We start from the raw sequence: 12,866 nt of genomic DNA, 5'->3' as shown, positions 1-12,866 counted from the left end.
CTTAGAAGATAGGAGTCAAATAAAGTGAAGTTCAGCAGTCAGGTTTCCTTTAAGTAACTTGGATTTCTCAACTGTTTCATTTGTGTTTGAAAAAAAATTATAACTTAATATGATAATTGGTATAAAATGGTAGATAGACAGGGGTGTGCTCAACAGCACAATAAAGAACATAAACACAATAAATATAATAAAAAATAGTCTTTATTTCGCAAAACATACAGAGAGCAGAAAAAAACCCTCATCTCAGTCAAGTCACTCACAGGCAAGTCTTTACAGGACAATGGACAGGTAGTCACAAACCTGAAAACAGAGAAAACAACAGTAAACGTGTGATGGCAAAGAATCCATCCAAAACTAGTGGTGCTACTGTTATACTGTTCCATGAGGGAAACTGGATCAGTCAAGCAGCAGATAACATGATGGGCAACAGGCCAGCACATACACAACAAGAAAGGAAAACACAGCCCTTCATTACAACAAAAGGACCTAAAGGCCTGTGAAAAAGATCCTCTGCAGCAAGGAGTTACAGTAGCAGCAGATTGTATTGGTATGAACTTTGTGAAACTTCTTTACAAATGACTGGGCAGTGCCTGAGTCCTACCTTGCAGCTTATCAGCAGGTTGGTAGAGCAGTCTGTGGTGGGAGCTACAGAGAAAACAGGGTTGTGGAGACAGTCCTGCATGTGTTCTGACACCTGTGACTCCAGAAGATGCTGCAGGATATCAGGGGTGATGTTCTGGCTCTAAAGACAAAGTATACAACACTGCAGCATTAAAAGCAATGTCACTACTTATTTAACTGAACAGCAGGCTTAGAGACCCTGTCTCTTCCTTAATTACAGACCTTCATTAGAGTCACCATATGTCTAGCCAGGCATGACATATAGTCTTTGCAGAATATTATGGGCTACTCAGAAATGAAAACCTTTTTTATGCGATATAAAACTGTGTTCACGTTTTGTTGACAGATTTCCAATACAAATATCTGTGTGTGAATGTTAATACCGTACCCCCTCTCTAGACCGCAAAAATCACGTCAGCGTTACACTCCTGTTCTGACAGCATTCACGCATCACAGAGGCGACTGTCTAAATCCTTTCAGTCTTGTTTGTGAACTTTAAAGCACCATGCAGCAGTGCTGAGAAGTGTTGACAAGCAGAGCAGCGGGAAAGGCGAGCAGAGAAGTTGTCTGGTGGCAGTAAATGTTTAGTGTAGGTTACAGTTTGCCAATGAATAAACACGGCCCCATTCCCCATGTCTTGCTTCCCAGTGAAGAAGTGAAGGGAGAGTCTGTGGCAGGGGTTTCTCCAGAAAAGCAGCCACAGACTCTCCCTTCCAAAAGGGGATGGAGCAGCTTGCCATCACAATGTGAATCAGTGGTCCAATGGTCCATCTTAACTACTAAAGGGACAAAACAAACAAAAAACAGCTGGTCCACCTTAAAGGTTGGTCCAGTGAGCCTCAGCTGAAGTTGTTGTTAGCTAACCCCTTCTCCTTCATCAGCAGACTGTAAGCAAAGACACAGGGACTTGGTCTTGACATTTAGGTCACATTTACAATGTCACAGCTAACTTCATACTCTCTGTCACACACAAGCTCGCTCTCACTGTCATTGAAACTCTGACACAGACAAAGAGGACAGTTCAGCAGTGCAAGCAGAAATTACAGCAAAACTTATCTGAGCATGCAGACGCCTGCCTGCCCTGGGCTCATACTGAGATAATGTCTTCCTCCTGCTCTTTGCATTCTACGATTTGCTCACAGCTCCCCATAACCGCCAATTAGGTCTCAACTAATCCAGTTGTCGTTAATGCCATTAAAATTTGGATCCAGTTCAGGAAGCAGTACGGCTTTCAAAGGGCTTCGATTCTTGTCCCAGTTTTAAATAACCATGCGTTTCTCCCTTCCTGCACCGACCCTGCATTCCGCATATTGTCAGATAAGGGCCTCAAAACGCTTAATGCCCCGTATGACAAAGGGGATTTGTGTCCTTTTCATCTATGTCGGACAAATACGATCCGTCTAATAGCCACTTTTTTCGGTACCCTCAAATGCTACCTTTTATCCAAAAGCAATTCCCACATTTTCCGAACCGCCCCCCTGAAGCTGAGATGGACCAGTTCCTGGCTCTCAACGTACAACACCAGCGACTGATATCTGTCATTTATAATGAGATTGCTCTTCTGAGCCCAGTCCCCACTGTATCATGATTCATGGAGCCAATTTCCCCAACGCTAAACTGGCTAAGATAAACCCTAGTCACAGTGATGCTTGTAACCCCTGTAAGCAGTCCCCAGCCATCCACACACATATGTTCTGAACGTGCCTGAAGCTTGCTGAATTTTTGTCCGATATATTTCAAACCCTCAAACAGGGGATTTGGTTTCAAATCTGTGTTAAGAGCCTGACTGCTCTTTTCGGGCTTCCTTCGCTAAAAATCTGCCCATCACTACACAACGTGTCGTGGCCTTTACCACCCTACTCGCCAGGCGTCACATTCTCCTTAACTGGGAACATGTTTCTCCACAGACTCACAAAAGTTGGATCCGTGAAATTTTACAATGTCTCTGGTTGGAGAGGTTGAGGTTTTCACAGAGGGGATCTTTAACAGCCTTCCACAAAACCTGGGACCCACTGCTCACTCTTATTAGTAATCGTCTTACTGTTGTTCCTGATGATGCTGAGGACGCTTCCTAGTGCTGGAAGGAGAGAGACCCCCCCCCCCCCCCCTCCCCCTTTTTTTTCTTCTTTTTCCTGAATTACCTCATTTATTTTTGCTATTAGCTATAGATTTCACTTTATTTGGTTTCATTGCACCTTATTTAATTATTTAGTTGGTTACTGTGATCATGTTTGATATGGGTTGTTGGGAGGGATAGTGGGATTTATGTTGGGTTTTTGTTTTTTGTTCCCGTTTCTTCCCTTTAAGGCAGATGCATTGAAACTGTACAACTGTTGTCCTTTTTCTTCTTTGATCTGCAAAATTCAATTTAAAAAAAATGTGGAGAAAAAGAACAAACTTATCTGAGCATGGTTTTTTTTTTCCCCTCTCACCTTATACACTCATTCTTAAAAAAGGTGTTCGCTATTTGTTGAACACATCTTAGTTTTTAAAAATAGAAGCAAAAAAGGAAAAATCCCTGGTGCCTAAGCCCGACAGGAAGTCAATTTAGGCCTGGTGGGCTTCCATTTTGTAATATACAAGAGAAAACCCTGGTGTTTGTGTGACTCAACTAGAGCGGAGTTAGTTTACGATCTTTATTCAAGTGCTCACACTTATAGTACTTATAGTAGATATGTTGCTGCTTGCACAGATTTCCTGCTCCCAGCTGAAGCTCTTCTCCTCACACTAGAGTTGTGACGTGCATGAACTATATCGAACGTTGATTTTTTTCCACGAGTCAAAGTGTAGAACAATACCGTGTCAAACTTCCTGTTTATGCTAGCCTGCAGCTTGGTTGTCGTATCACACGTTGCCACAGCAGCACTAGGTACAAACAACTCAGACTGAATGTTTCACTTATACGCTGTATAAAAGCATGAACCGTTCTTAGATCACCTTGAACTCAGATTGATAACAACAAATGATACAAATAGAAGACTGATAACAGGACGATTATTTACAATATTGATGTTTACAGTATTGTGTACAGGCATCGACTCAACCACCTACTTAGTCATCTTCATTCTTTGCAACACGTGTATATCACCAGTTAATTCAATAACAATTGAACTGGTTTAAGAGTATTTGAGACCTGTTAATACACTCATACAGTCTAAGGTGTAGGGCTGAAACAATGACTCGACTTCCAAAAAAAAAATCCTTGAGGCAAAAGCGCTGACTGGTTGTTGTAGAGAAGGCAGATGTAAAAACAGGAAGAGAATGTGTAGCTGTCCTGGTGAACGCCTCTGTGTTTAGTTTCTCATGAATGTTAAACATAGGGCGCACACACACTCGCACGCACGCACGCATTGAAATAGTCACTTTTTTACATTCTGATTATTATTTTTTTCCCAGCTTGATTTACACATCTGGCTTTACAACATTTAAGTTAATTTTTTTTTTTACAAATTTCTGAAAATGAATAAAAAATTTAAAACTAGAATAGCAGGGTTGGAAAAGTGATGAGTCCCCAGATGTAATCCTTTATGGAGGCACCTTTTTCTTTAATAAGGGCCATCAGTCTGTTTGAATCACGCTGGAAAAATATATCATTTTTATGTTTAATCATTTCAGGCTGTAAAACAAAAAAAGTATCATGACTTTCTATAGGCACTGTAGCGCCGTACTGAGCAAACCATATATGATTGGATCATCACATGCTTTAAAATTATGTGATTTATTCCAATTATGCAACCTGGGAATATTGGATGTCTTCACCTGGAGAAAAAAAGTGTCATTCGGGTGTGTTCCAGCAGCTCTACACTTATGCATACATGGAGTGACAAGTGTCCTCAATTTGAATAGGATAGAGTTTCATAAACAAACCGTAGTGTTGATGCACAGTCCACAGGGGCAGCAGATGGAGTGGCTGTTGATGTTCAAGTTGTTTCTGTGAGATAAAAGAAGCATGCTGATGTTGAATCATTAAAACTCCTGACATAGGTAGGCAGTGATAGATTTCAAGTGTCATCTCATGTCAGTTCAAAACAGAGGGGGGAAAAGCAAGAAAAACGGACTGCCACTGGTCGAAACTGTGTTGGTATAACTTTAGATGAATAGTTACAAATTAGTCGTATTGATGACTGATACGGACTGCCGATTTTCTCGAGCTTAAATTTGGAGCCGATATTACTTTTGCTCCCTCAATTTACATCATAAAAACTACACAATGATGATAACAAATGTTGCTGTCTCAATTTAAAAAGGAACACTTATTGAACCTAAAAAAGGTGTCTCCAGCAACAGAGAGCTGCCTGTGGACGCCTGTCTGTATGCAGGGAAAAAGGCAAAAGCAGCAGCCCGCATCGGACGAAACTTATACACGTAGAAAAGGCAAATATTTGTCGATTATATCAGCCGGCCGAACGATTTATCAGCCTTTTGCTAAAAATGAGTAGATATAATGGGAAAATATTATAGCATATAGTCATTTCGAGGACTTACATGTGACATATGGGGCAAATAAGATGCATATCCTCCATCCCTTCCACAACAGATGACATGTACTGCTGCTCAAACTGCAGGTTCCTCTCGTACTCTTCAATAATAGACATTTCTGCACAGAGAAAAGAAAACACATCTTCGGTAAGGGCTCAAAATCAACAGGTCCCTGCTCAAAGTACCATGGTGTATAACCATTCTGATATGTATGTGGCATTATGGAATTTTGGTCCATATCTACAGTTTGGATAAAAAAAAAAAAACAGGGTGGTTTTGATCATGGAAATATATTACCTTGAGACATGAGCTCCTGTTGGATTTCTTCCATTACTGCCAGTTCATCATACTCCTTCATGGTACTGAACATCTGCTTTTAAAAAGGAAAGAAAGCAAACACTTGGTTCTAAATCTGATAAATATACAATTCAGCTCTACAAGTCCCCCCCAGATGATGGCAGTCCAAGTCTTTTCTCTCTTGTTCACTCCGTCATTACAGTGCAGTGTTTTACTTACTGGTTTAATGTGGAGAGAACCCTATTTTGACATGAGAAATGTGCCATGTCACTTAAGGGGGTGGCAGCTCTCTCTGTGGGGTTTCCCCCAGTCCTTTGTTCCCCGGTTGCATAAGCCTCTGCCTTTGGCTGATTTAATTCAGCATCTTGTTAGGGTCAGGGGTTGTATTAGGGTTAGGGGTTAGTGTTAGGGTCTACATAGGCCTTTTTGCCATGAAACTCAGCACTGATGGTGGAAAAAATAACAGACCGGGGAACACATGATCCTTTCTGTGAAAAGCAGGGAACATCAGATTTTTTTCTTAAAAAAATAAAAAGATATGTTCCCTTCTGTGACCACTTCTTACAGTCACACAGAAAGACCAGGAGAAACACACAGACAAGAGACAACTAGAAATAGGTAGTCTACAGAGATCCAGGGGTAGAGTCCCTGGTTCGGGAGAAAAAGACTGACGGAGGCCGACCTCTGACATGCCCTCTGGCCCCCACAGCGAGGGCAGTCTCCGGTCCTCTGATTGCAGGGCAGTCCACTCCTCCTCCATCACCTCCTGGACAATGATGGAGGCAGCGGAGCCGCTGTGCTGCAGGCTCTCTGACATCTGACGGTATTTCTCCAGCACCCTGGACCGACTGTTTCGAAGTCTGTCTACACAGCGCTAAAAAAGAGAAGAGAAGCAGAAGAGCAGAGTTACACTGAGCACAACGACAGGCCGACATGCTAGCTGGCTAACTGACAAAATACCATGATATTCCTCACCTTGCGGTATGTTTCTTTCCATGGCGGAGTGGTTCCTTTATAAAGTGACCGGTGTCTGTGCAAAGCATCCATCTCTACTGCTGCTACAGTGTCCAGTAACAGACACACAGAGACCTTCGTCCAACAAAAACGCAGAAAGTGGGGGAGACTCAGGGAAGACTCCCAAACCAAAACAGATCAGCTTTTAACCCCGTGACCCGGAAGTTGTTGTGCGCTGAATCGGATTGCATCATGGGTTATGTAGTTGTGTGCTGTCAAAAATGGTTGAACTGCGAGCAATCCCGAAAGATGGACTGATTCAGAGATATAGTCCAACACACACCTTACCTTTAGAGTGAAAAAAAACGTTTCGTTTTTCTCGTGTACATTTTATTTACTCGAGGCTGTTTCAAAACCAGTAATAACACTGTCAAACATATTTTAAGATCAAATAAAATAAAATACACCATTCTTGATCCCCAGGGGGGGTTTTGATCAGTGGAGCAGTACAATAGAAACATCAGAAGTGAATACAACTAGGCATACATACAAACACGTCCATTAAATACAGTGGAATAGGATAAAAAATAAACTATTCAAATGACACAATGAAGTGAGTGGGGCTGAAAAGTGAAAGTGTTGTGATTAACAGCAGCAGAGTCAGCGCGTCTACCCTGGAGAGCAAAATTAGAGAACAAATGATCAATATTTGATTTATTCTGAAATATTGTTATTTTTATTGACCATAATTTGATATAATATCTGCTGTGGCTGTACCACTGCTGTCCTAGTTATTTAAATAACCAAGGCACTTCAACAAAAACCTATATTTTGTGCAGTCTCTTCCACAGTAACTTTCACTGTTTCAACATTCCGAGCTTCAGTGAACTGCTTCACCTGTTGGAACTGACTTCTTTACACATTTTGTGTTCAGTCTTTCCCCATAAAGAACAGTTAACACATACAGTGGGAACGGAAAGTATTCCAACCCCTTAAATTTCTCACTCTTTGGTAATTTGCAGCCATTTGTTAATTTTTCAGGTTATACTGTTTAGTTACACTTTAGGTTGAAGTGCCGAACCCAGTCTACTACCTGAGCTAGTCCTATGCTTCAAGACAATCTTGAACATGACAATTATTCAAAAAGAAATTGTTCTGAATGCAATCAGAATGGCACCAGATATATTAACAGGCTACAAAATATGAATCACCAATGTCTTCCTCTTTGCTGTTAAACCAGGGCAAATGGGATTGTAACAGAACCGTCAGGTTAAAAAAAGAAATCCTTTCTTGATTCTTTGACTAAAGGTTTGGCCGTTCATCTTCAGCTATCCGGCTGTTAAGTCTGATTTAACACCCTTTCAAAATATGATATCCAGGACAACGATGGCCAAACACGTAAACAATTACAATCTCCTCTTTCTTCAGTGAGACACCTTTTCATCTATAGAAAAGAGATAAAATGACACATTGTTTTTAAAAAAAACTCTGATCTGTTCAAACAACTGACAACAAAGCACAGTGGCGTTGTACAAATTCAAGGCTTGGTCCAAGAAATCATACTTTGAAAGGGTGTTACGTCACAACTTAACAGCCTGATGCGCCAACATTAGCTTGTTGCTCCTGACCTGCATTTTCTGGCTTGGTAGAATTGGACTGTCGGAGAGTTCTGCCATAATAAGGTGGATCGGCCACCATGAAATTATTTAACACAAATTGCATTTCCAAATAAAATAAAAACTGTTAAATGCAAAAATACATATATGCATGAATAAATAACTTAACTATTCGAAATAAACCAGTTAAAGAAAGACAAGAAAAGGTTAAATAACAAAAAAAAAAAAACTTATGTATAATTCCTACACCTGTCATCCAAATGACATCCAAAAAATTTACCTACTTCAAAGGTCAAATGATAAACGTCAATACAATGTTCAAGTCTTTATCATAGTTGGACGTCCAAACAGCGGACCTAGTTCGGATATTGAATAGATGTTCAGAACTGGTCATAGACCCAATATAGACGTGATCTGCACGTCTATCCAACATCCAATGTTTAGTGGGTAAAAATGAATAATTATATCTAAGGTAATGCCACAAATTGTTGTCTTTTTCTCATTAATCCTGATTGGACTTCATCCAAAATAGGGTCTAAAACATTGTCTAATCATTTTTGCAATTACTGAAGCATTAGTAATGAAATAGGTCGCCAGTTATCAATAAATAGTTTCTCCTTTTTGGGTTTTGGGATTAATGTAATCCCGCCGTTAAATTGTGACTTAACGCCCTTTCAAACTACAGTATGATTTCAGAGTCCAAGCCTCGTATTTCTACAACGCCACAGTGCTGTGTTCCCCGTTGTTTTTAAAAAACAACATTACTGTCATTTTACCTCTTTCCTATCGATGAAAAGGTGTCTCACTGAAAAAAGAGGTGACCATAATTGTTCACATGTTCGGCCGTTGTTGTCACGTTACGTCAGATTTAGCAGCTAGATTAAGTCTTGGGTCAGTGAAGGAGGTAGAGTACCTTTTTCAACACTTTCTAATATTACTTCAAGTAGAAAGGGAGCTAAATATTTTGTAAAAGCCTGATAAAACTCTACAGAGAGGCCATCAACTCCAGGAGATGTGCTAGTTTTACGATGTTCAACTGCAAATGTGATTTCCTGCAAGGTTAGGATCATCGCAGGGTTTCCTGTCATCTTGAGCAATTGGTGTGACGAGGCAGCGTATTTACATCTAGCCTGCGAATGTCTCCACAGAAACACAGATGTGAATACTCAGCAAAAAGGCAACAAGTGCTTTCATTAGTGGATCATATTATCAATCACCATTGTTTTAACTCACTCTTTGATAGAGAGGAACTTAACAGACAATTAACTAGATGGAAATCTTATAGAGTACAACTTTAAAGAAAAATAAAATCCTACCAAATACCAATCTCTAGCTCTTTGTACAGGAGTAGTTCAACCACTTAGATAATTCAGCTGTACTGTTAAGAAGTCATTTTTAACTAGTCTAAACCCTGAGATATCCTCTGTATTTACTGTAAAAACAGGTACTAGAACTACAATAACTGGTGGGAACAAATACTAAGGGCGAGGCTCCAGTAGGTGTTGCTTGGGTGCAGAAGGCTCAGTGAGTCTTGGATGACGGAGCTGCATTATTTGACTAAACCTTAAATTTGATTTACAGGTACAAACTGATCATGGTAATCACAATTAAAGTGAAATTCCAGCGTAAAATCATCCCATGGTCTTTTTCGGCACTTATATACAACAAATAAGCCTTTGAGACAGTTTTTTCATGTAACTACTATTAATGGAGAAATCCGGGAGAGTTGCTAACAGACGGACGTGGCATTAAAACGGCTTTTTTAGCCAATACTGCTCAAAATAACACCCAAACCTCTGCAGTAGAATGAGAAGAGTCCTTACACAATGAAGCATCAATAACGTAGTTAGTCCATTCAAGTCCATTACCAAATGCAATCCAAAAGGAAGAAGCCCATTGGTGCTGAAAAAGACCTTGGGATGATTTTACACTGGAATTACACTTTAATTCTGATTAATGTGAGGAGCGTGTGGCAAAAAAAAACATTAGTCTCCATATTCCCTCTAAGTACCAAATTATACAAAAGTTTAATGGATTCATAGTTACATACTGCATTAGCAAATTTCAGTAGTTGAAAGATTAGATCATTTACTTGGAAAAAAAGACTGATACATTTATTTAAAAAATAAAAGCCCTCAAAATAAAAGCATAGGAGTATCATCATCAAAATACTGTATACTTAGAGTATAAAAATTAAAAGGCAAGGCAAGGCATCTTTATTTATATAGCGCATTTTATACAAAGGCAACTCAATGTGCTTTACATAAAGACAAAACATTTTTTTTTAAAACAGCATCAACACAAAAGCAGGAGCAAATAAGAATAAAAAAAGTAAAAGAAAAGAAAATAGATAGAAGTTTAAAGTGATTAAAAATAGCTCAGCTATAAGCACATGAAAAGAGAAATGTTTTTAACCTGGATTTAAAAGTGCTCACAGTTGGGGCTGATTTCAGATCTGCTGGTAGTTTGTTCCAGTTATATGCAGCATAACAGCTAATGCTGCTTCACCATGTTTAGTTTGAACTCTGTGCTCCACTATCTGACCTGAGTCAGTGGATCTCAGAGCTCTACTGGGCTTGTACTCCACTAACATGTCATTCATGTATTCTGGACCAAACCCATTCAGTGATTTGTAAACCAGTAGCAGAACTTTAACATCTATTCTGTAGCTAACTGGGAGCCAATGTGAGGTCTTAAGAACTGGGGTGATGTGATCTGGTCTCTTTGTTCTGGTTCAAACTCCAGCTTCAGCATTCTGAATGAGCTGCAGCTGCTTGATCCTTTTTGGGGGGAGTCCTGACAGAAGATGTTACAGTAGTCCAGTCTATTGGAGATGAAAGCATGAATCAGCTTCTCCTGATCAGTTTGGGACATAAAACCCCTATATTCTGGATATGTTCTTAAGTTAATAGAATTCTGATTTGGTGACTGATTTGATGTGGCTGTTGAAGGTGAGATCTGAGTCTATCAGCATGCCAAGGTTTCAGACTTGGTCTTTAGTTTCTAAAGACAGTGACTCAAGGTGTTTACTGACAGCAACCCTCTTCTCTTTATTACCAAAAACAATGATCTCAGTTTTTTTTCTTGATTTAACTGAAGTAAATTTTGGTTCATCCCATTTTTGACTTGCTCTAAACAGTGACATAATGACTCTATTGGACTGCAGTCATCTGGAGACAGTGCGGGATATATCTGTGTGTCATCTGCATAACTATGATAGTTGACATTAGAATTCTGCAGAATTTGACCCAAAGGCAGCATATATAAATTGAACAGAAGGGGTCCAAGGACTGACCCCTGAGGAATGCCACATGTCATAGCCACTCGATCAGATTGGTAACTACCAATGGTCACAAAATAACTCTGCTCCTCCAAGTAGGACCTGAACTATTTTAGGACTATCCCTGCCCGGGTTTCCAACCTGTTCAGCAGTATACTGGGATCCACAGTTCCAAAGTGAAAACTTCACTGGAGTTCAAGAAGTTGCTAAGTTGATTAAAAAAACACTTTCTCAACAGTCTTGGTTATAAAGGGAAGATTTGAGACGGGTCTGTAGTTGGTTAAAATGGTGGTATCCAACATTCTCTTTTTTAAGAGTGGCTTGATGGCAGCTACTTTTAGGGGTTTAGGCAATCTGCCTGATTGAAGTGAGCAATTTATTATTGGCTGCAGATCAGTTTGGACATAGCTTACAGTAGTTTTAAAAAAGTCAGACAGTATTGTGTCAAGACAACATGTCGATGATTTAAGATGCTGAACGGTTTCTTCTATTGTTTTTTGGTCAAGTGTATTAAACTCTGACATTACAGTTGATTTATTCCTAGGTGATTTTAAGGATTGCATCATTGTATTCTTTTTTTTTTGGGGGGGGGGGGGGTTGTAAGCTTATCAACCATAGCAAACAGAGCGTGATTGTTGCTGATGTTCTTATTAATCATTTCAGTCATCTAAGTTTTAATCGGTGCAATGGTATCAATGACATTTGAGATTTTGCAGTTGAAATTATCCAGGAGTTCATCAACTGTCTCTGCATCTGCAGCTTCTATAAACTTAACTCTGGTCCTCTCATTTCTGAACTTTTTATTAACAGATACAGAGTTTAACTGAATGATTGGAGAAAGAACACACAGAAATGATCAGAAAGAGTGACAGTGCTATAAATGGCCTGTCCAGTGCTGTTTATTTTTTAAATATTTATTTATTTTACCTTTATTTTACCAGGAAAGTCCCATTGAGATTCAAAACCTCTTTTTTGAGGGAGTCCTGGTCAAGAGGCAGCAAAAGTTACAAAGTTACAATATACAGACAACAAATACAATTATAAAAAACAGTGCAGTTCATTTCCAGTCTTTTTGCAGCATGTTCCAGGAAGGAGCAGAGGAGACTAAAGCCCCTTTTCCCAGTTCTGTGCAGGCAAAAGGAACAGACAGCAACAACTGATCATTTAAACGCTGTTTGAGCAGACATTTTAGTGTGTCTCCTTTATAGTGGACTGCAACAGTGGGTTTCTTAATGAATTTGTAGAGAGACCCACAAACACCAGAATTTCACTTTAATGATGCTGCTATAGGCCGAGTCTGCCAGGGGATGATACTGTTCTGGATATGTTCTTAAGTTGATGAAAGGCTGATTTGGTGACTGATTTGATATGGCTGTTGATCTCAGATCTGAGTCTATTAGCACGCCAAGGTTTCAGACTTGGTTTTTAGTTTCTAAAGACAGTGGTGGAATCTCACTTTAATTATGCTGCTAGGCCTAGTCTGCCTGGGGATAATACTGTTCCTGATACTTTGGTACATACTGATACATCCCCAAAGCAATTTCAGTCAAAAGCAACTGGACTTGGGTATTTGTCTAGGACGACGTTTCACCTCTCATCCAAGAGGCTTCATCAGTCCC

The 12,866-nt window shown here is 39.8% G+C and overlaps 1 protein-coding gene across 2 annotated transcripts; it reads right to left on the bottom strand.

Annotated features, from left to right (window-relative positions):
- Positions 1–183: 183 nt before the first annotated feature.
- rpain (RPA interacting protein) lies at positions 184–6,542 on the bottom strand. 2 transcript variants are annotated; one of them, XM_083931832.1, is made up of 7 exons: positions 6,373–6,542; positions 6,080–6,271; positions 5,398–5,473; positions 5,107–5,218; positions 4,489–4,552; positions 602–742; positions 184–300 (listed from the first exon to the last, which is right to left on the bottom strand). In XM_083931832.1, exons 1-7 carry the CDS (start codon positions 6,442–6,444, stop codon positions 271–273), a joined length of 687 nt encoding a protein of 228 aa, XP_083787958.1. In that variant the 5' UTR covers positions 6,445–6,542; the 3' UTR covers positions 184–270. The 2 variants fall into 2 exon arrangements, with proteins under 2 accessions (XP_083787958.1, XP_083787959.1); XM_083931833.1 differs by having other exon boundaries at positions 5,398–5,470.
- Between the last annotated feature and the right edge of the window lie 6,324 nt (positions 6,543–12,866).

This window comes from Echiichthys vipera (assembly GCF_963691815.1).
Source record: "Echiichthys vipera genome assembly, chromosome: 17".
In the NCBI taxonomy this organism is placed as follows: Eukaryota; Metazoa; Chordata; class Actinopteri; order Perciformes; family Trachinidae; genus Echiichthys; species Echiichthys vipera.
Note: the sequence above shows the minus strand (reverse complement) of the source record. Positions and strands in the feature narration are given on the sequence as shown.